This window comes from Balaenoptera ricei, chromosome 15 (genome assembly GCF_028023285.1).
Source record: "Balaenoptera ricei isolate mBalRic1 chromosome 15, mBalRic1.hap2, whole genome shotgun sequence".
Lineage (NCBI taxonomy): Eukaryota > Metazoa > Chordata > Mammalia > Artiodactyla > Balaenopteridae > Balaenoptera > Balaenoptera ricei.
This window is the reverse complement of record NC_082653.1, coordinates 51,886,689-51,909,292: the sequence shown is the minus strand read 5'-3', so window position 1 is coordinate 51,909,292 and position 22,604 is coordinate 51,886,689. Positions and strand designations below refer to the sequence as shown.

Sequence of the window (22,604 nt, the reverse complement as noted above, 5' to 3'; positions counted from 1 at the left end):
GGCTGGCCAGTCCCGGGGACGTTCCCAGGAACCAGTGTGGGGCACTATGCCTCGTGTGGGCAGAGGAGCTGACAGGAGGGACGCGGGGACGTCTGTGTGAGGTGGGGATGCCCTGGGCGCCTATGTGGCGTCAGCACCACTGCTGGCACTGTGCCGCCCCTGCTTGGGGGCGGGCCTCTTGGGCCCCCGGCAGGGAGAGGCCCCGAGTCCTTCCTCCTGGTGGCAGTGTGCAGGGAGCCTGCTCTTGAGATTGTGATGTGGTGTCCCTGCTCTGTAGCTGTTCCTTCTGCTCTTGGTTGGCCATCCTGGGAATTGGCTCCTCTCCTGCAGTCTCAGGCTGGTCCTGGTTACCCCGCCTCACATCTCAGGCAGAGCCGGCGGGACGTCCGAGCTGGGGGGATGGGGAGGGTGGGCCCAGAGGGTCATGGGGGCATCCAGGGCCCCGAGGCACGAGGAGGACAGGATGAGACTGGGGAACAGGCGGGGGCAGGAAGGGCTGCGGGGAGCCCTCCCAACCAACTCATTTCTGGATCTGGAGGTTCTCCAATGTGGCCTTGGTCTGTAATGAGAACAGACCCAGGGTCTACGAGGCTCTGCTCGCTGAGCCAGGTGCTCGAGTCTTCAGGTCTCACCTGCTGTGGTGATGCTCACCGAACACTCTTCCTGTCCAGCTGAGGCCCGCTGCTGCTGCTGTTGATGTCACCCCCCTGTACGCCTCATCCAGACGGGTCATGACGCAGCGTTGTTGTCGCCGCCCCCCTGGATTCCTCAGGTCCCTGTCCCAGCCAAGCACGGGCCCGTGTCACTCCGCAGCTGCCTGTGTGGGCTTCTTCAAAGATGATGATGTTCTAGGTGGAGCCAAAGCTCCCTGTGAGCAGCAGCCCCCACCCCCAGGGTGTCATGGAGTGGGGTTTGCACGGGTTCTCCTGGCGCTTTGTTTCATGGCTTTGTACCAGCGACTAGACACGCAGGTGCAGGCGTCTCAGGACATGCTGAGGCCTCGGTCTGTGATGCCCGAGGGTCGCTGTGGACCTGTGGGTGCTGTGCCCATCCCCCCAGGTGGCTCGTGTCGTTGGCAGCCCCTCCCCAGGGACACTGAGCTCCTCGCTAGTTTCCACCAGCAGCATAGTGCCCGCACTAGGGGTGAGTGCTTCTCCTTGGAACCAGCTGCCAAAAGCCCCCTTTCCCACTGGTGTCCACCCCAGTCCTGCGTCCCTCATCTAAAGAAACGTAAAGAAAAACGCACCCCACCACCCTGCTTCCGAGGCCACAGGCTGTCCCTCCTTGTCTTCCAAGAGCCCAGAGCTCTCAACAGTGGGCGTTTCGCTTTGCATGTTTTACCCTTGGTGATGGCGCTGCTGCCGGGCAATGGGGAGAGTCCTCAGGGCTATGGCCAGTGCCCTGTCATGTGTCTGTGACACGGGCTCTGAAGCGCTCTCATCCAGGCCCCGGCTGCCGTGCTGGGGAAGTGGGATTTCATTCTCGGAGAGCGTCTCCCACTGTGCTTGCAGACACCTGCCGCACCCAGTATCAGACACCTTCGTTCTCGCTGATCTGGGGGTGTGGATGGCACTTTGTGGAGGTTTCACGGGTGTTTACCTGGTTTGGGGGGAGGTTGACCGCTTTCCACACACTTATTGGCCACTTGGATTTCCTCACCTGGGGGCTGCCTCTTTTAGGTTTCTTCCCGGGTTTTCTACCAGGTTTTTGTTTCTTATTGATCAGTTAGGAGTCCTTTGTTTCATGTTGCATATTTTATGATTTCTTTGGTTCTGTGTGTTTGCAGTTTCCTCCTAGTTTGTTGTGGCTTCACACTCTGGTGTCTTGTTGAAGAAATTCTTAACGTAGTCAAATGTATATTTTTTCCTTCATGATAAATGCTTTTGTGTCCTGTGTAATAACTCTTTCCCACCTCTGATGCCTTCCTATAATTTCATCCAGTAGTTTTTTGTTTTGCTTTTCACACTCAGGTTTGTGATTCTTGTGACCGAGCTGTTTATGCTGGTGTCCGGGAGATGGACACCTGATATCCCACCCCCTCTGCACTGCTAGCTCTGGTGAGCCAGCATCCAGGGGTCCAGACCTGTTTCGTGGCTCTCCATCCCACCGGTATGTCTGTCTGTCCTGACGCTGGCCGCACATTCCCTGTTACAACAGCTTTAGGACCTTCAATTCCAGGAATGCTGCCCAACCTCATCTGGAGAGTCTTGGCCCTTTGCTCTTATGTATAAAGATTAGGATATTTATGTCTGGGATTTGGACTGGAATAATGTTGACTCGCTAGATTGGGAAGAAGTGACTTTTTTGTGATGTGGGGAGTTTCCAATTACGAACACGCTGCTTATCCATCCATCCGCTTGGGTCTCTGATGCTGTGTGTGCTGTGTGTGCAGGGCAACTCTGCTGCCGACCACAGCATTAGCACAAGCACAGGGGAAGGGCATGGCCCCCCGTCAAGACTGCCCTCACCTCAGACTCCAGCCAGAAGCTTGGGGGTCCCCGGCCACCTGCACTTCTGACCAGCTGGCTACAAGTTCAGAGGTTCTCATGCCCCCTCAGATTCAGTAACTCACTAGGTTGATTCAGAATTCAGGGAGGCGCAACACTTATGATTTTACAGTTTTATTATAAAGGATACAAACCGGGACCAGCCAAGCGAAGAGACCCACAGGGCGAGGTGGGGAGGGTCTGGGCCAAGCCGTGCCCTCACTCCATGGAATGCAGGCTCCCCACCGTGCTGGCACATCAGGAAGCTCACTGAGCCTCAGTATCCAGTTGGGTTGGGGTGTCACTGTGTCATCCACAGCGTGAACTCCGGCGCCCCCAGCCGTCCCACCTTCTGATCACAGGTGGAGCTCCCTGGTGACAGCTCTGAGTCACCACATTAGCATAAACTCAGGTGCACACTATGCTGTAAATGACAAAGTCCCCACCCCTCAGGACACTCCCAGGAGTTAGAGTCTCCCTCCCCAAACCAGGGACAAGACCAGACAAACTTTTCCATCAGGGTTTATAACTTTCTCCCTAGAGGCTGGTTCTGTGGGGACTCTGGCCCCTCAGTAGTTTGTTTTTTGATGCTGTTGTAAATGGTGTTTTGTTTTAAATCACTCCAGGGGTCAGGAGCGTATAGGAGTGCCGTCACCCTTGTTCCTGGGGACCCTGCTACGCTTGCCCAGCCTGATGGTAACTGTTTCTTTTGTGGGCCTTTGTGGTACCATCAACAGGGCTTTTGTTTTTCATGTCTCCTGTGTTGAAGCGAGGCAAGTGGGCCTTTATTCCTGACTTCATTGATTGCTTTAACAAATACTTGAATGCTGACGATGTGGCAGGTACCGAGATGCTCTGGGGATTCAGAGTGAGTAGACAGAAATTCCTGCCCTTGTGGAGCTTCTGTCCTGGTAGAGGAGACAAGATGAGTGGAATACCAAGCAGGTCACACAGAAGTACTGTGGAGAAAATAAGGCAGAAAAAGGTACAGAGGGAGCCGAGGATGTCAGCCTTCTTAAGTAGAGTGGCTGGGGCCTTGCTAAGGTGACATGTGAGTGACAATGAGGGGATGGAGAGAGTGAGACATGCAGATATCTGGGTGAGAAAAGCAAGTGCAAAGGCCCTGGGGCAGGTCTGCAGAAGAGCAAGAGGCCGGCATGGCTGAGCCAGGCGAGGGGAGAGGAGTGGGAAGCCATGACATGGTGGGTCAATGTACAGGACGTGCAAGGACCTCGGTGTCCACTCTGAGCTGTGCAGAGGCGGGGTCAGAGCTGAGCTTTACCAGGACTTCTCAGCATGTTGTGGCAGGGCCCCTGGAGACAAGTCTGGGGCAGCAGCCCAGGGACGGTGGAGGAGGGAGTGGTGGCAGGGTTCCCAGTGGGAGCTGAGGCGGAGGCAGCAGTATGTGGTCCCAGCTTGGATCTGAGCTGTGAGTGCTGAGTTAGGGAGACTCCACGTCCATTTCCCAGGATGGGGAGACTGTGAGGGGCTCACAGGCCTGAGCGGTTGGCTTTGAGCAGGTCAAGTTTAAAATGTCTCCAGCATGTGGGCGAGTCCAAAGCCAGGAGATGGCGCCATTACATGAGAGTGAGATGGAGATGTCAGGGGTAGGGGGAGAGCTAGAGGGGGTGTATTGCCAGGAGGAAGCACCCTGGTCCCTGGAAGGCTGGCAGGCGGGCTGAGTAGCTGTTGTCAAGCTCAGCAGGTCTTCCTAGCTTGCTGGTCATCCGAGTGGGAGCTGGGTCTTACCACATATTCTCCTTTGGTCAGCTGAATTATCCCAACAGTTTTCAGTGCCTAGTCATTTTATTCTTGGGCGAGATCCCATTTCATCGGAACTTCTGCAGCTGGCTTGTTCTCCTTGTACAGTCCCTGTCTGGTTTTGGAAATAAGGTGACATGGAACGTTTCCTCACTTCTTGGGGAGTTTGTAGAAGGTAATGCTAGTCTGAGCCTTGTGCTTTCTTTTGCGGGTATTTTAAAAACTAGTGATCCTGTTTTTTAATGGTTATAAGGGCTGTTACTTCTATCCTTCTTCAGCTGCTTTTGGTAAGTTGTATTCTTTCCTACATTTTCAAATCCGGTCTGTAATGTCCTCTTGTCTCTGACGTGGGTGTTTGTCTTCCCTCCCCCTTCCTATCAGAGCCCTTCGCTGTCTGTCCTCTGGCTTTGGGGTCCTGCTTTCTTAGCTCCTCAGGGATCTCTCATCCTTTTTCTTGAGAATGTAAAGGTAAAAACTCCCCCAGAGCGTCTGTAGTGAAGCCCTACAATCTGGCCATGTAAAACTTCCACGACTCCTCAGTTTCTTCCCGGGCACCAGTATAAACAGAGCCCAAGCATTTTCTTCACTAGTTCCTGATCCCTGACCCAGTGCCTGCCCGCTTCCCTCTGAGGATTTTTATTTTAAAGTATTTCCTGACTGCTCGGTTACCTGTCTGGGTGGAGGCTCCGTCTCTCACCGAGCTACACCTCTGTGCATTTAGCCTGACTCTCTGGGAGGTGCCCCCAGGTAGTGGTCTCACTTCCCACAGCCAGCACACTAGGTCCTTGCTGCTTTTCTGACAGCCACCCACCTGACCTGTGTGTCATGTGCTATCCCAATGTGATATATTTCTCTCCAGCTGTAACACTGCTTAGATTTTAGGAGTGACTGTATTTTACTAAATAGAACCTTTAAAACTTATTTAAATTGAGGTGAGATTCACACAACATACAATTAATTAAGTTTATAATTCAGTGGCTTTTGTTTTTACTTTCTTGGCTGCACTGCACAACATACAGGATCTTAGTTCCCTGACCAGGGATCAAACCCGTGCCCCCTGCGTTGGAAGTGCAGAGTCTTAACCACTGGACCACCAGGGACAACAATTCAGTGGCATTTAGTACATTCACAATGTTGTGCAACCCCCACCTCTCTCTAATAATCTGAAACTTTTAATTATTAATCTGTCAGTAAAACCGTAAAAGGAGAGGCTTTTCCTGGACCATCCACTTCTGTGGACACTGGTTCTGAGTTGGGGCAGCAGAGAGGCCTGGGGAAGAATTGGATCTCAGTGGATCTGGGAGAGAGCCTGGCCCAGGTGCTGTGGATCCAGAGAGGAAGGCTGGTCCTGCAGCCATGTATGTCCCCAGGGTACACACACCTGTTCCACCGTGTCCAGTCAGTCCTCAGCAGAGGTCAGGGTCACCTCTGCTCTGGGGCCCTCAGGCCCATCTGGGATTCCACTGAGGTGGCAGAACATCAGGTTCCTTCTCTTCCTTTCTTCTCCAGCCTTTCTCCTGCTCCGTAGCTCAAAGAAAGAGTTTTCTTATTCTTTGTCAGAATATTTTCTTAGGCCAGAATCTTGACTTCTTAAGGTTCCAATAATCTCTTTTCTTTCCTCTGATTTCTGTTCTAACAACCCTCTGTTGAAGGAATGAATACCTCATGTCTAGTTTGAATGGTCAGGGACCAAAGAATTTTAGAAATTCAAAGAGAAAATAAGTAATTCAACAATAATGGAGGGCTTCCCTGGTGGCACAGTGGTTAAGAATCTGCCTGCCAATGCAGGGGACATGGGTTCGAACCATTCTGGGAAGATCCCACATGCTGTGGAGCGACTAAGCCCGTGCACCACAACTACTGAGCCTGCGCTCTAAAGCCCATGAGCCACAACTACTGAAGCCCGCGTGCCTAGAGCCTATGCTGTGCAACAAGAGAAGCTACCACGATGAGAAGCCTGCGCACTGCAACGAAGAGTAACCCCCGCTCTCTCAACTAGAGAAAGCCTGTGCACAGCAACGAAGACCCAATGCAGCCAAAAATAAATTAATTAATTAAAAAAAAACTCTTAAAAAAAAACAGTGGAGATTCTTTAAGTCTAGTTGGTAACAGGACACTGTCACTCAACTGAACCTATTTATAGAACATTCCACCAGCATTTTCAGGTGCTCATGGAACATTCTCCAGGATAGACAATATCTTAGACCACAAATCACAATGAATTTTAAAAGACAGAATATACTTTGTAATTTCAAACTCCAGTGGAATTAGATATTTACAACAAAATGAAGTCTGGAAAAACCCCAAATGTTTGGAAGTTAACACATCTAAATAGTGAGTGGGTCAAAAAGAGTGGAAATCAAAACACAAAATTTGGGGGATGCAGCTAAAGCAGTGCTAGAGGGAAATGTATAGCTTTTAAACACCTGTATGAGAAAAGAAGAAAGGCCTCACACAACCTAGGCTTCTACCTTAAAACACTAAAGGAGCAAACAAAACCCAAAGGAAGCAGAAGGAAAGAAATAGTAATGATTAGCAAGGAGATCAATGAAACAGAAAACAGAAAAAGCACTGACCAACAAAATAACACACGTATTACCAAAATCATGAATGAAAAAGGGTACATCACTACCAATCCTACAGAAATGAACAGGACTTACAAGGGAATACTAGGGAAACTATACCAACAAATTAGATTTTAGATGAAATGGACAAATTCCTTAAATTGATGTAACAAAAGTCTTAAGTCTTCATGCAAAGGAAAGCTCAGGTCCACATGGCTTCACTAGTGCATTCTATCAGTAACACTAATCACTCACAAACTCTTCCAGAAAATACAGGAGGGAACACTTCCCAGCTCATTCTATGAGGCTAATGTTATCCTGATACCAAACAAAACAAGAGATCAATGTCCCTCATGAATACAGATGTAAAATCTTTAAAATGTTAGCAACCCAAATACAGCAACATTATACACCACAACCAGGTGGGATTTATCACAGGAATGCAAGGTTGGTTAAACATCTAAAAATCAATTAACATAACAAACCACAGTCATAGAATAAAGGACAAAATCCACAAGATCATCTCAGTGGATGAAGGAAAACATTTGACAAAATCCCACACCTGTTCGTGATAAAAAGTCAACAAACTAGGAATAGAAGGGAGCCTCTTCGACCTGTTAAAGGACATCTGTAATTTCCAAATGCTGCTGTATCAAATCATTACTAACTTAGTTGTTTAAGACAACATAAATGGAGACGTCCCTGGTTGCACAGTGGTTAAGAATCCGCCTGCCAATGCAGGGGGACACAGGTTCGAGGCTTGGTCTGGGAGGATTCCACATGCCATGGAGCAACTGAGCCCATGCGCCACAACTACTGAGCCTGCGCTCTGGAGCCCGCCAGCCACAGCTACTGAGCCCGTGTGCCACAACTACTGAAGCCTGCGCACCTAGAGCCTGTGCTCCACAATGGGAGAAGCCACCACAACGAGAAGCCCACGCACTGCAATGAAGAGTAGCCCCCGCTCGCCGCAACTAGAGAGACTGCACACAGCAATGAAGACCCAACGCAGCTAATCAATCGATAAATAAATAAAAGAAAAAAAACCACACAGATGTGTCATCTGACAGTTCTGGAGGTCAGAAGTCTGACATGAGTCTCACTGGACTAAAAGCGTCCACAGAGCTGGTTCCTTTTGCAGGCTCTAAGGGAGAATCTGTTTCCTTGCCCTTTCCTGCTGCTAGAGGCACCTGCATTCTTGGCTCCTGACCTCCTTCCTCCATCTTCAAAGGTCAGCAGCTGTGGGTTGAGTCCTTCTCTCATTGCCTCACACCGACCTCTTCTGATGCCCTCTGCCACTTTAGAGGACCCTTGTAATTACACTGGGGCCACCTGGAAAATCCACATTAATCTATCTTAAGGTCAGCTGATTAGCAACCTCAATTCCCCTTTGCCATGTAACCTGACACATTCATGATTCCAGGGATAAGGACATGGACATCTTTGGTTTGGGAGCATTATTCTGTCTGTGACAGCATAAATGAAAAACATAAGCCAGCATCATAATTCACAGTGGATGACTGAATGCTTCCCACTAAAATCAGGAACAAGGCAAGGGTATCTGCTCTTGCCACTTCTCAACATTGTACTGATATGCAATAAGGCATACACACACACACACACACACACACACACACACACACAAAAGGCAGTATACATATTGGAAAGGAGTAAAAATAAGTAAAAATGTCCTTATTCACAGATGGTGTGATCCTGTATGTGGCTTATCCTAAGGAATCCAGATATACACACATACCTGGAACTAATAAATTCAGTAAGGTCCTAGGACACAAGATTAACAAGAGAAATCTGTTGTATTTGCACATACTAATGACAAACAGTCTGAAAACAAAATTAAAACAACTCCATTATAGCATCAAAACTAACAAAATACTTAGAAATGATCAAAATTAGTGCAAGATTTATACACTGCAAACTAAGAGAAAGAAGATGTAAGTAAATGGAAAGATTCTATAATCCTTGATTAGAAGATCTTTGTGATCTTGGGTTAGGCAAAGAGTTCTTAGACACCACACCAAAATCATGAGCCATGAGAGAAAAAAACTGATAAATTTTGGACTTCATTAAAATAAACTTTCGTACTTCAAAAGACAACGTGAAAAAAAGGCGACAAACCACAAACAAAAATATCTGCAAATGTTATCCTTGATAATCCATAATATATAAAGTCTTATATCCATAATATATAGTGTTGCAACTCGGTAAGGAGTCAACTCAGTTAAAAAATGGACAAAAGTCTTGAACAGACACTTCACCAAAGAAGATATAAGAATGCCAACAAACACATGAATAGGTGCCCAATATCAACTGTCAGAGGAACAGAAGAGCTAAAAAACAAAAGAAGACAAAACTGACCATACCAAATAGTAGTGAGAATGTGGAATTGGAATTCTCGTAATTTGTAAAATGATACAATCATTTTGGAAAACAGTTTTTTAAAAACTAGACATAAATACTATGTGAACCAGTAATTCCACTCCTAAGAATCTACCCAAGAGGAGTGAAAGCTACGTCCACACAAAAACTCATACACAAATGTTCATGGCAACATTATTCATAATAACCCCAAAATAGGAACAAACCAGATGTCTATCATCTGATGAATAAACAAATGTGGCAAATCCATAAAACAGAATATTGTCCAGCCATAACAAGGAATGAAGTACTGATATACACTATGTAGATGAACCCTGAAAACATGCTCAGTGCAAAAGGTGAGATACAGAAGGCCACCGATTGTATGGGGATGTTCTAAAGCTGGACTGTGCGTGTGGCTGCACAGCTGTACACATTTACTAAGAATCACTGAATTTTATATCGACAGTGGGTGAACTTTATGGTGTGAGAATTGTACATCAATCAAGCTGTTTTAGAAACAATCGTTGGGTAAAGGCACCACAATTAATACTTTATTACATTATCCCAGCATACTTCTAGAAAAATATTTCAGCTAAGACAAAATGAAATGAAAGAGGAAAAAAGGTAACACAATAGTATCAAAAGTAACAACCATCTACAGGAAAAAAAAATCTAAAAAATATATGCAAGATCGTAACGTGGAAATCTACAAAAACACCACTGAAAGAAACTGAAGACGACCTAATGCCATGTCCACGGATTGGAAGACTCAAACTGCAACACAAGTCAAACCTGGACAGGCTGCTCCCACCGTAGACACGGAAACACACAGACCACGAAGAGCCTGGAAGCTCTTGCAGACAGAGAAGGATCTGCTCTGCCTCCATGGTTCAGGGGGAGCCCAGAAAGGGCCCGGCTGTGCGGCCCCTGACCACGGCAAGGGTGGCGTCCAGGAGCAAGGAGGGAAGGAAAGCCACTGCGCTAAATGTGGGGAGGCGATCATAACCCACCAAAAAGAATGAAACTTGAGCATCACCTCACTCTTAGGAAGTGAAAGAGAAAGGGTGGCCCAAAGATGTCACAGAGAAAGGTAGGGCAGTGATGTGTTCACACAATATTTTAAGAGAATACACTCAAGTCCATATGCCAAACGGGACCTGAAATCATGATACATACATCGGCCTAGATAAAAAATCTTTTTTTGCAGTTTTTCCATTTAAGGAACATCTTATGAGACCACGTTAAAATTAAGAACTCTCACCAGAATCACAATGAAGAGAATGGAGATGCAAACCACGGTGCAGAAGACAACACTGGCCACACATACCTAACAAGGGGCTTGCATCCAGAATACAGTTTTAAAAAAAACGTAAGTCACACTGACAGCAAGAGACTTAAACATGTACTTTACAGAAAAGGACAATCCACCGGCCAGTGAGCCTCCCTATGAAAAGCTGCCATCATTGGTGATTGAAGAAACACAGGACAATGAAAGCCACTGTCCCCCCACCTTCAGGGCTGAGAGTAGACAGGGTGGGGGTGGTGTTGAGGGCACCCCTATTGCCCCAGGAAGGTGTGACCCCTAACTACCCAGGAAGGGGGTGGCCTTACCTGCAAGGATGACACAGGCTGGTCCCAGTGGGTCCACTCAGGACCACAGAAATGCACAAGGACCCCACAGGGTTGCAGCACCACGACAGGAAGGAGGGAAGGGATGCTATGACTTGGCACACGAGTGGCCGGGCCTGGGGCTTCCGTACAACACCATTTCCACGAAGACCAGAAACCAGACTCCTCTGGGGGACCCTCGGGGTGAACTGGAAAGAGAGGCCAAGGCAGTAGTCAGCCTGGGTCAGGACTGGCCGCTTTGGGGGAGCAGGGACAGAGCTGGCCCCGGGCGGCCAGGATAGAGGTCTTCTCTGAACTCAGCGGGCTGAACACCAGTGTTACCGCAGGACTCGAGAAAGGTTTACAAATACCTAACCCGCCTGCCGCAGTCCCGATAAGGGTTCTCCGCCACACAAGCTCTACTGGGGATTTACAGGAAGTTTCCAGCCCCAACCCTCCAAGTGTGAGGAGACAGGAATGCTAACCCTCCTTCCAGTCCACGTGCCCCTGGCCCGCATGCGGGGAGTTTCCTGGTGAAGAGGCCCCATGGCCCCGGACTCCTGCTGAGTCCGCATTTTCTGCTGTGTAAATGTATGTTTACCGTGTAAATTTCTGGGTGTGGACTTTCTCCCTGCAGATCTATAATTTCTCAGAAGAGAAGCTGAGAAACGACCTGGAAAAAAATCAAAGCTCAATAAAGGGAGGAAGACAAAGCCGCCCCTCAGCACTGCTGCGGGATGAGCTGGGGAGGGGGCGCCACGAGGCTCGGGGGGTGGGCCTGGGCTCCAGCCTCTCCTGGGCCCGGACAGCTCCTGCCTACCTCACTTCTTCTCTCCTCACCATGTACCTTTCAGGAGGCAGACCTGACTTCCTCCTCTGCCTCACCAAGAGGTTCGAGAGTCTCCTAAACCTCGACAAGCCTTGCCCTCCCCAGACTCAGTTTTGCCTTTTTCAATGCCTTCTGGCCCCTTCCGAGCACAGGCCCCCCGCCCCAGGCAGAGCAGAGGGACTGGTGGGCAGGCACAGCTGGCAGCCAGAGGAAGGGTCCTCAGTAAAGGAGGGAGGGGTGGCTGGAGAGCACCACCGCACCTGGCAGCCCGGGGGAGATATGGTCAGATCTGGAAGAGCAGAGCCCAGGGCTCCCCAGGTGGAGGGGAGGATGGCACCCGGAATCAAGCAGCCACACCCCTTCTTACCATGTCTGACCTGTGGCTGACCTCAGGCCGGGCACTGGGTACCTGTCCCAGGGCCTGTGCAGTGCAGGGTGGCCGTGGCCCCAAAGGAGCCCTGGAGGGCAGGATGGGGCCCACTGCTGGTGGGGGCTGGTCTCACAGCCACAAGACCTCGCCCCCGAGGCCAGCCGTCCCCCACTCTCTTCCTGGGAGGACATTGTTGGGGAAAGCAAACACAAAGTGGCCGGAGCCCTGCCAAGCATTCCTAGAAGAGGCTAGGGGGAGGGGCAGTGGCCAGACAGCAGCTGACCCTGAGGTCACGGGAGAAGCCAAGGCTGGGCCAGGCCCCTGGGAGCTTGAACAAGGACCCCACCCAGGCAGTTAGGAAATGGGGAGGAGGGGGGAGTGGTCAGCATGCCGGGGGTAGATGGGCAGGCCCATTTAGAGACATGTGGTTCCCGCTTAACTCCCACATGGCCATCTGCTGGGAGGGAAGACCCTAGGAGCCCCCTGAGGGGCCCCTACCCACAGGCAGGGGGGCCGGCTGAGCACCAGCCCCTCACAGGCTGCTCCGAGGGAGACCCCCGCCCAGCACTGCCTGCAGCCCCAGCTCTGCTCCGCCCAGCCCTGCAGGGGGATGGGAAGATGGGGGGGTTGGGAAGATGGGGGGATGGGCCCCCATTGTCCCTCAGAGCTGCACCCCGGGCCACCCTGCACCCTGAAGATGCGTCAGGGCAGATGCAGCCCCCAGCCTGTCCCCTGTGCCATCCGCACCCTGGGCCTCAGTGCTGATGCTGGCAGCCCGGCAGGAGGGGGTTAATGGAGCTGGGGCCAGCAGGCTGGGCTGGCCGGTGACAAGGGTGCTGGCTGCCCCAGAGGCAGTGGGGAAATCCAGAGGGCAGGAGCAGCCGGCCCCAACAGACGCGCCCCGCTCCCTGCCCGCCTGCGGCCTGCTCTGCACGAGGGATGGCCCTGAGGAGAGGTGAGGCCCCCACGTGCCCCAGCCACTCACTTCGGTGGGGGGGGGGGCGACCGTGTGCCCCCAAGCCCACTGGGGTAGGGGCTGCCCCCAGGGAGGGCTCAGCTCTAGGTGGGCCGGGGCTCTGGGAGCCCACGGGGGAAATGTGGCCACTTGGGGTGGTGGGGTGCCTGGCCCTGGAGAATCGCTGTTGCCTCCTGCCCCCTCCTCTCCTACCCGAGGGCCCAGGCTGGCAGCGCAGGGGAGAAAGGGCCCCCACACTGCCACCCCAGGGGCCCTGCCTCAGACCCTCCACTGGGCCAGGGCGTGCTGCCCTCCCAGCTGCTCAGAGGCCAGGCTATTGCCACCCTGTCCCCTCTCGGAGCCTAGCCCAATCCAGCTGGTGTGTCCACCCTGGGACCCGGAACTCTCAGAGACCAGAGAGAGGCCTGATGTGGTGGGCAGCCCAGTGCCCAGTGGAACTTATGGGGGATTGTTGCTGTGGAGCCTGGCATCCTTTGTCCTGTGCCACAACCCAACCTCTGGTGGGTCAGTGGCCTGGGGTCCCCATCTGCCCTTGAGGCCTGCACCCTCTTCCTCTCCCCACACCAGCACTGGGCCAAGTCCCTGGGTGCATGCCGGACACACTACGGAGGTGAGTACCCCCCAGTCGGGGGTCTAGCTGGGGCAGCGGGCATCCAGCTCACTGTCCAGACAATCAGGGCAGCAAGCCTGCTCCAGAACGTTCTCTCACACTTTCCACCAGGCCTGCCTGGCAGCCTAGCCTGGCTTGAGTGTCCACCTTGGGGATGCAGATGAACACACGGCCTAGTGGCCAGGTCCCCAGCCTTCAGTTTTCTCTGGAACAGGCACTGCCACCCCGTCGGTCCTGTGGGGTGGAAAGGGCAGTTGGTTTTGAACCAGATAAGGTCCCAGTCGTCCTGCCTGGTCTCCGCTTCCCATTTAAGTGGGGGACGCAGATCTCAGCCCATACCTTCTCTGGTCCAGTCAGCAGTACCTTCTCTAAACGGTTGTGTGCTGTGGTCCAGGTGTGTGGCTGAGGCCTGGAAGGTTCCATGTCTTGCTTGCCCTGGGCTCACATCCTGGGCCGCCTCAGTGCTGCCTCCCCAAGCCCCTCTCCCCACAGGAGGCCCGGCCCTGGTGGTGCTGCTGGTCTCCTGGGCAGTGCTGGGCTCCCACAGCCTGGAGGGAGAGGAGCCCGCGGCACCGGCAGACCCCGAGGGCCCCCAGTGCCCAGCCGTCTGCTCCTGCGGCCACGACGTCTACACGGATGAGCTCAGCGTCTTCTGCAGCTCTCGGAACCTCACGCGGCTGCCCAATGGCATCCCGGACGGCACCAGGGCCCTGTGGCTGGACGGAAACAACTTCTCCTTCATTCCCGCGGCCACCTTCCGGAACCTCTCCAGCCTGGGCTTCCTCAACCTGCAGGGCAGCGGGCTGGCCAGCCTGGAGCCACAGGCGCTGCTGGGCCTGCAGAACCTGTACCACCTGCACCTGGAGCGGAACCAACTGCGCAGCCTGGCGGCCCGCACCTTCCTGCACACGCCGGGCCTGGCCTCGCTCGGCCTCAACAACAACCTGCTCAGCCGGGTAGATGAGGGCCTCTTCAGGGGCCTTGCCCACCTCTGGGACCTCAACCTGGGCTGGAACAGCCTGGCCGTGCTGCCCGACACTGCGTTCCAGGACCTGGCCAGCCTACGCGAGCTGGTGCTGGCGGGCAACAAGCTGGCCTACCTGCAGCCCGCGCTCTTCTGCGGCCTCAGCGAGCTCCGCGAGCTGGACCTGAGCAGGAATGCCCTGCGGAGCGTCAAAGCCAATGTCTTCGTCAAGTTGCCCAAGCTCCAGAAGCTCTACCTGGACCACAACCTCATCGCCGCCATGGCCCCAGGTGCCTTCCTGGGCATGAAGGCGCTGCGCTGGCTGGACCTGTCACACAACCGCGTGGGTGGCCTCCTGGAGGACACCTTCCCGGGGCTGCTGGGCCTGCACGTTCTGCGCCTCTCACACAATGCCATTGCCGGCCTTCGGCCCCGGACCTTCAAGGACCTGCACTTCCTGGAGGAGCTGCAGCTCGGCTACAACCGTATCCGGCAGCTGCCGGAGGAGGCCTTCGAGGGCCTGGACCAGCTGGAGGTGCTGGCGCTCAACAACAACCAGCTCCAGGAGCTCAAGGCGGGCGTCTTCCTGGGCCTCTACAACCTGGCCGTCATGAACCTCTCTGGCAACTGTCTGAGGAACCTTCCAGAGCAGGCGTTCCAGGGCCTGGGCAAGCTGCACAGCCTGCACCTGGAGGGCAGCTGCCTGGGCTGCCTCGGCCCACACACCTTCACCGGCCTCTCGGGGCTGCGCCGGCTCTTCCTCAAGGACAACGGCATTGTGGCCATTGATGAGCAGAGCCTGGGGGGGCTGGCCGAGCTGCTGGAGCTGGACCTCACCTCCAACCAGCTCACGCACCTGCCTGGCCAGCTCTTCCAAGGCCTCAGCCACCTGGAGTACCTCCTCCTCTCCCGCAACCGGCTGTCTGCGTTATCGGTGGATGCCCTGGGGCCCCTGCAGCGCATCTTCTGGCTGGACATGTCGCACAACCGCCTGGAGGCGCTGCCTGAGACTGTGCTCGCGCCGCTGGGGCGGCTGCGCTACCTCAGCCTCCGGAACAACTCGCTGCGGACCTTCGTGCCGCAGCCCCCCGGCCTGGAGCGCCTGTGGCTCGAGGGCAACCCCTGGGACTGCGGCTGCCCCCTCAAGGCCCTGAGGGCCTTCACCCTGCAGCACCCGGGCGTCGTGCCCCGCTTTGTCCAGGCCATGGCGGAGGGAGATGACGACCGCCAGCCGCCCGCATACGCCTACAACAACATCACCTGCGCCAGCCCCCCCAGCGTCTTGGGCCTTGACCTGCGCGACGTCAGCGAGGCCCACTTTGCCCACTGCTGACTGGAGGCCGCCCTGGGGTCTGGACGGGCCCTCGCCACCCCAGGGGACATGGACCTGGGACCGGTGGGCCCCAGCCTGGTCCCTGAGGGCCTGACCAGGAGGATTGGGGACACAGCCTCCCCAGCTATCATCAATTAAAGGCAACCCAATAAATGTGGCCGCGTATGAGGTTGTGTGGGGAGCTCAGGGAGGGAGGAGTGCTGGCTGGGCCGCGGGCCCCTCTATGCCGTGCCTGCCCCACCTCTGGCTGCCTTGGTCCCACACGCCTGTCCACAACCCTTCCTGTCCTGTGCCCAGACTCTCTTCTCGTCCACTAGTCCCCAGGCCCCATCCCCACCTGAGGAGTGGCGGGCACTTACTCAGGTCCTCCAGGAACCTCGGCATCTCAGCCCCCCTCGCTGGGCAGCGTCCTCGGAGGTGGCCTGGTCCTGGGACGCTGGGGCCCAGCTGCTCCTGCTGAGGCCAGCCTGGGGCCAGAGGGGGTGCAGACCCTCACTCTCCAGGTCCCTGTGCTCCTGGCTAAACCCCTCAACAGTTCTGGCCCCGCTCCCCACACCCCCACAAGAAACATCCATCCTTGGTACACTCCTCGCCTCCCCATCTGCCCCCACGAAGTGGTACCTGAGGGCTGCTTCCCCAGGCCCCCTGCCACCCGTGCCCCAGGGACCGTTCCACATTCTCTGAGCACCCCATCTCTCCCATTGGGAAGAACAGCACACCATGCCAAAATTCTGCTTTCCAAAACCTCCCCCTCCTGGCCTGCCTTGGAGACGTGCAGGGAAAACCCCCAGGACTCTGTTTCACACTCACCTTTCTGCTCTTCAGCTCAACCCCTCAGGCCCGCAGCACGGAGGGCGGGGTGGGCACTTAGCTCTCACTGGGCCAAGCATGGCCACTCACACAAGTTACCCGACAAACTCTCCCCAAACGTATCTTCACCCGAGTCTTCAGGAGCCTGTCGACGACAGGGCTGTTGGCCCAGTTCCTGGGACTTAGGGAGTTGACACTGTCTGCCACAGGACATGGTGACACTAAGCCAGGGAGGCGGGACCAGAGCAGAATGATCTAGAAAGGTCAAACCTGTAACCACGGCGGTGGGACGCGTTTATTTTGGGCTCCTCTGAATTACAAGTTTGACACCTTACTGGGTGCTGCTGCCTGTTTCACCAGGATTATAGGCCCAGTGCGCTCCCAGACACACAAGCTTTGTGAACAACGTGGAGACTTGGCTGTCGGGAGCAGCCAGTCTGTCTGGGGCATGTAAGTACCAAGCTGCACCACCAGGGAGGTCAGGCCACGGCATCGCGACCTCACGCTATCCCCGGACCCTGCCACAGGCCAACCAGGCGGAACCACCGACTGTCAGTGGCTCTGATGCTGAGATGCTGCTGAAGCACCAGAAATGTCCAGGGCAGGCCCACGGGGAGAGGAGCACATGGTGACGGCAGCCCAGGGCCACGGGTTCCAGGAACCGTGCTGCCACCTCTGCTCTGGGCTGTGAGCACGAGCCCCACAGCACACAGAGGAGACACTCAAACTGCCTCGGTCAGGAAAGTCCAACAGGCGCCTCGTTCAGAATCTTTTGGGCTACGCAGGAGAGCGCGGGAAACGCGGGGCTCTCGGGGAACCCCTGGATGAAGTCTCGGCCCTCCTCCAGGCTCCGCGTGAGCTCGGGGTCCAGGGGCACAGAGCCTGGGAGAGAGAAAGGGAAGGGGGCAGAGAAGGGGCCAGGTGGTGAGAGCAAAGCCCGGGGCCAGGAGGCCATGTCCACGCTCCCCACAGCCCAGGAGCCCGCTGGCAGTGCCACTTTAGCCGAGAGCAGACACCTCTTGCTGAGGTGCCTGGCAGGAAGGTACTCTTGGCCTCAACCTCCACTGGGACGGCCAGCAACCCGCCCAGCAGGCCCGGCCCCACCACCTCTCGGGCTCCGGCCACTGGAAGAAAGCACAGAGCGAGTGCTGGGGACATGGTCCCATGCCACCCACGGTGTCCCTAATACAGGCTCGCAGAGCCTCGGCCACCCCTCTGCACCTCCATGGTCTCAGCAGGCGTCTTAGCCGTGGACGCCCACTCAAAGCCCGGGGGGCTGCCTCTGTCCAGTTGGTGGGAACCAATTTGTTAGAGATTAGCTGACACTCGCAGCTCAGGGAGGACGGGACTTTCCACCCTCCTCTTCTCTTCCCTGGGCGCAGGAGGCGTAGGGAGGTAAGGCCACCTAGAGCAGGGGCCCCGGGGCAGCCCTCGCTCGCTCACCCAGGAAGGGGACTCCAGCGTGTCTGGCCAGCTCCTCGCCGCCTCCCCTGGAGAAGATGTTGGTGCACTCCTAGAACACAGAGGTGCGGGGTCCACCTCCAGGCCTCTCACCACCCTCGAAGGGGAGGGGCCGACCACCCACGCCCCCGACTTCCTGCAACTTCCTACAACTCACCTCGCAGTGTGGGCAGACGAAGCCGCTCATGTTCTCCACGACCCCGATCACCCGCAACCCCACCTTCTTACAGAAGGTCAGCTCCCGCCTCACGTCCCCCACGGACACTGCCTGGAGACCAGGAAAGAGACGGGACCAGCTGATGGGCATCCCGAAAACTCAGCCAAGATGAGCGGAAAGAGTAGGGCAAAGCACCTGCCCCAGGGTGAGGGTGCTCCCGTAGTACCTGGGGTGTGGTGACCACGAGGGCCCCCAGGGGGCTGTAGGGGCGCAGGGCGTCCACCACGGCCATGTGCTCATCAGAGGTCCCCGGGGGCGTGTCCACAACCAGGTAGTCCAGCTGCCCCCAGGCCACATCGGACACAAACTGCTTTATCAGTGCTGTGGAGACCCAGGGTGGCCCGGGGTCGGGGAGAGAGCAGGCGAGGCAGGGTCTCACAAAGGGGTCACACGAAGCCCGCTGCCTCCTCCCAGCCCTGGGGCAGGGCGGTGTCTGTGGGTTCCGGTACCACCGGGCAACCCGAGAGCTGCGTGTGCCATTCCTCACCAGGGGCAGGATGAGTACAGCAAGGTGGGGAGACCCTTCCCCACCCTACCCCTAGGACTTCTGCTCGGGCCTTAGCTGAGGATGGCTAGCGCGGACCCTCCTGGGGCGGGTATCTGTGCCCGAGAGGTGGCCTGCGGTGGAATGCCACGCCAGCGTGTCCTGGAAGCAGCCCCCACCCTGAGCTTGCTCTCACACCCGGCAGCCTCGCTCTGCCAACTAGAGGGAGTTTAATGCCATCTGCTTGTGCAAAGGCACCAGAGCCCCACCAGGCACCCCACGCTGGGTGGTCTGAGCCCCAGGGGATGGACCAGGTGGCTGAAGGCTTCACAGCTGGGTCTCACGCTCTTGCCCCCCAGGCCCGCTGTCTGAATACTTGCGGGCTGACTGCTCAGGTGCATGGCGGGAGAGTCTTGGAAATGAAAAGGCCAGCACTAGAGTCTTTCGAACTTTACCGGAGGCTGGTGCTGTGGGGGGAGGGCTGTGTGGAGGAGAGCCAGCAGCCCTGGGGCTCCTGCACCAAGAGGGCAGCTGGGGAGGCCAGCAGGCTGACAGTGCTGTCCCCTGGCCGGTCATTACCATTCTTCTTGGGGCCTCTCCACACCACTGCCTCATCCGGCTTCTCTAGCAGGAAGCCCACAGACATGAGGGAGATGCTCTGCTCCTGGTCCACGAAGACAGGCACCCAGCCACTGTCGCACTGATGCACAGCCTTGCCCTGCACCCGGAGCATGCGGGGGATGCTGGGGCCACACAGGTCCACGTCGAGGATACCCACCTGCAAGGAGGCGGGACGTCCACGCGGCATGCAGGGCACCGGCCAAGGCCCACAAGGGGCAGGGGTGGCGGCTCAGGAGATGGGAGGCACTCACCTTCTTGCCTGCGTGGCGCAGGGCCAGGGCCAGCTCCGTGGAGATGGTGCTTTTCCCAACACCCCCCTTTCCCGAGAGAACGAGGATGATGTGCCGGACGCCGGCCAGGTTTCCAGGCTCTAGTCAGAAGGACAACAGGGGAGGAGGGCAGGGCTCTCCTTCGTACCAGCCACCCTCCATGCTCATTCACTGCGGGGTCACCAGGTACTTCCTACATCCCAGGTCCTGAGACCAGGGCAGTCCTGAGACCTGCTCCATCACCCTGGCATGAGCAAACACGCCCCCGTGAAAGGGCTTCCAGCAGGCCCCAGACCCAACCTACCAGTTCCTCAAAAATGGCTGCTCCCACTCTGTTTGGGGCAGGGCTGCTAGGGCAGGAAATGCCTCAAACTGCTCCTCTTTCCAGCATGCACACCTGTGAGCTCATGTGCACCTGTGAGCTCATGCGCACAAGGCCAGCAAAGGCCAATTCGAGCCAAAGACTCCCAGCTGATTCCAAGGGAAATGGGTGGAGACTAACGTAAATAGGGCGCTCGTTACAGTCAGGAAGTACACCTGTGCCAGGGCAGCACTCACGGCTCTGAGGTCTGATCTGTAGGTGCCCAGCCCCCTCCCCTGGGGTCAGAAGAGGCACTCAAGGCAGCCCTGGCCTCCAGTTCTCAGGAGGGAGGCCACAGCTCTGCGGAAGCAACCACAATCATGTGGGTGCGGACGTCAGGTCACCTGGATGGCTGAAGGTCGTGCCTTAAGAAACCCTGGGTACACAAGGGTGGCCAAGGCATCAGTGCCATGCCCCAGGCAGGCTCGGGCCCAACCACTCTGGGAAGCCCTGCTGGTCGCTCTGCCCCAGCTGCTCTTCCTTTCAATGAGCCTGAAATACCACCCTGTAAATACTAACCATTCCAATCCCTGCCTCCCCACAGCAGTTGCCATCTGCATACAAACAACCCTAAGCCCCCTGCAAAATGCCCAACTTCTTGCCCCAGCGCCCTTAGGACCTCACCATTGAGACTCCTGCCTGGCCTGCAGCAAGCTGCTCACTCACTCCACCACCCTCACTGCATACCCGGGTCCCCAGGAGGGGCTCAACGAAAGGTGAATAAGCACTGTCCCCCCTCCTGACCCATCTCTCATGGGTAGGTTCAAAGGCCCCCGCCACCAAAGCCTCCCTAGAAAGAATTCAACAGTGCTCCTGGCCTGGCTTTCCAGCAGGTCTTTGTCACAAATGCGTTCTAGCGCCTGTCCTGGGTCTCCGTCTGGTACTGGGGGCCGAGAGATCTCATAAGGTGACAAGGAAAGGGCGCCCCCCCAACCACCCAGATCATTGCCTACAAATACCTTGGACACCATGCCTCAGGCCACCTCTGCGTCAACTTAAAAGGCTATTACTTAAATTGCTTTAATATCAAAAAGTACTTGGGAATCAATTTCACCTTTCTTTGGTGTGGGGAGGGGTGGTCTGGTAGAAACTAGGGAAAGAACAAGCCAGATGTGGGTCCTGATTCCTACTCGCCCTTCGTGCGGGTGCTGCACTGCCAAGCCCCTAATAGTGAAGACTTGCTCTCCTCACTGGTGGGACTGGGGAACTTTATCTGCTTTAGCACCACACAGGACACTGCTGCTCCCAAGTCACTTCTCACACAACAATCCTTAGGAGCCAACCACAAGAAACTCTCACTTGTAAGAATACTAAAAAAGTTTATAAACAGATTATCAACGATAATCCGAGTGCCTATTAGATGTAAGAGGCTGCCCTGGAAGGGGCAAAGGAAAGCAGTATCTCCCCATGGAGGGAAGTAAAGGGCACCCTGTATGGATAAAAAGCCCAGTCAAACCTTAAGTCCGACCAAACCATGATTATTTGATACGCTGGACAAATATGGAAGTTTTTGTATGTAAAGAATCTTTCCAGAAAGATACGAGTGACACCAGGAGTTGCCTCTGGGCACAGGGAGGTTTACTGCAAAGCCCGTTAGGCTTTTCTACTTTCCATGTACATTTCCCCCTTAGTTAAAAGAGAAACCTTCATCCATCAATCTAGAAGCTATTCCTCTCACCTTGTAGCAAGTCTGCCCTTATCATAACAAACTTTTTCAGATTTTTCTCTCCAGCGTTACATTTATAATCCGATGGATGAATCCAGCGTTGTAAGAGCTTTGTGCTCATGGTACCAGACCTGAGGTCTTTTGGAAGATAACGTGGCTAAGCTGTGCGAATCCGATTGTGCCCAATGTACATATTCCGTCCCACGCAACTTTCCTTTATATATATATATCTCAAGGCTTAAAAAGCAGAATAATACTTCTACAAACAACTGCGAGTATGTGACGTTCCAGTTTCTCCTTCTTAGAGCTCCTTATTCAAACAAGACTTCCTTCTAAGCGCCGTAATGACGCACGCGAGCACCTCTGAGACCTTTACACTGTAAATCAGACGGTGTGCTAAAACCCGGAGCCCTGACCAGCAGCTGCGGGCCGGCCCCTTCCCTCCTCCCTCGGCGCCCGCGGACCGAAAACGCCCCGCAGCCCAGCATACTCACCTGCTGCCGCCTCCATCCCACCCGGGTGGCCGCACGGCTTCCAGCCACTTCCTCCTCGCACAGTCCGCCTCCCTGCCTGAGTAAAGTGCCTTCGGACCAATGGGCAGCGCGAACCCTCCCCCTGACTCCTCTTGATAGGCCCATTCGCGCTACCCTCAGCCAATCAGATCTCACGAGGGGGTGCACGCACGTTCCGGCGCAGACGACGTACAGGACCTAGACCCACTTCCGTGTCAACGCCCCAGCGTGAGGCCGCTTCTTTTCCTCGCCCCGCGTCCAATGGGCGCGCGGGCCTTGTCTCCGACCGCTTGAGATGTGGCCAATGGGGACGTCGGATCAGG

General features: G+C 55.2%; 2 protein-coding genes across 4 annotated transcripts; one reads left to right on the top strand and one right to left on the bottom strand.

Annotated features, from left to right (window-relative positions):
- The first annotated feature begins 12,721 nt into the window (after positions 1-12,721).
- Positions 12,722-16,029, top strand: IGFALS (insulin like growth factor binding protein acid labile subunit). 2 transcript variants are annotated; one of them, XM_059897785.1, is made up of 2 exons: positions 12,722-12,952; positions 14,076-16,029. In XM_059897785.1, exons 1-2 carry the CDS (start codon positions 12,937-12,939, stop codon positions 15,878-15,880), a joined length of 1,821 nt encoding a protein of 606 aa, XP_059753768.1. In that variant the 5' UTR covers positions 12,722-12,936; the 3' UTR covers positions 15,881-16,029. The 2 variants fall into 2 exon arrangements, with proteins under 2 accessions (XP_059753768.1, XP_059753767.1); XM_059897784.1 differs by having other exon boundaries at positions 14,046-16,029.
- Positions 16,030-16,963: 934 nt separating this feature from the next.
- On the bottom strand, positions 16,964-22,352 carry NUBP2 (NUBP iron-sulfur cluster assembly factor 2, cytosolic). 2 transcript variants are annotated; one of them, XM_059897788.1, is made up of 7 exons: positions 22,264-22,352; positions 19,725-19,843; positions 19,432-19,630; positions 18,535-18,689; positions 18,309-18,419; positions 18,134-18,203; positions 16,964-17,572 (listed from the first exon to the last, which is right to left on the bottom strand). In XM_059897788.1, the coding sequence occupies exons 1-7, from the start codon at positions 22,277-22,279 to the stop codon at positions 17,427-17,429; spliced, it is 816 nt and encodes a 271-aa protein (XP_059753771.1). In that variant the 5' UTR covers positions 22,280-22,352; the 3' UTR covers positions 16,964-17,426. The 2 variants fall into 2 exon arrangements, with proteins under 2 accessions (XP_059753771.1, XP_059753770.1); XM_059897787.1 differs by having other exon boundaries at positions 19,432-19,570; positions 22,264-22,339.
- Positions 22,353-22,604: the final 252 nt, after the last annotated feature.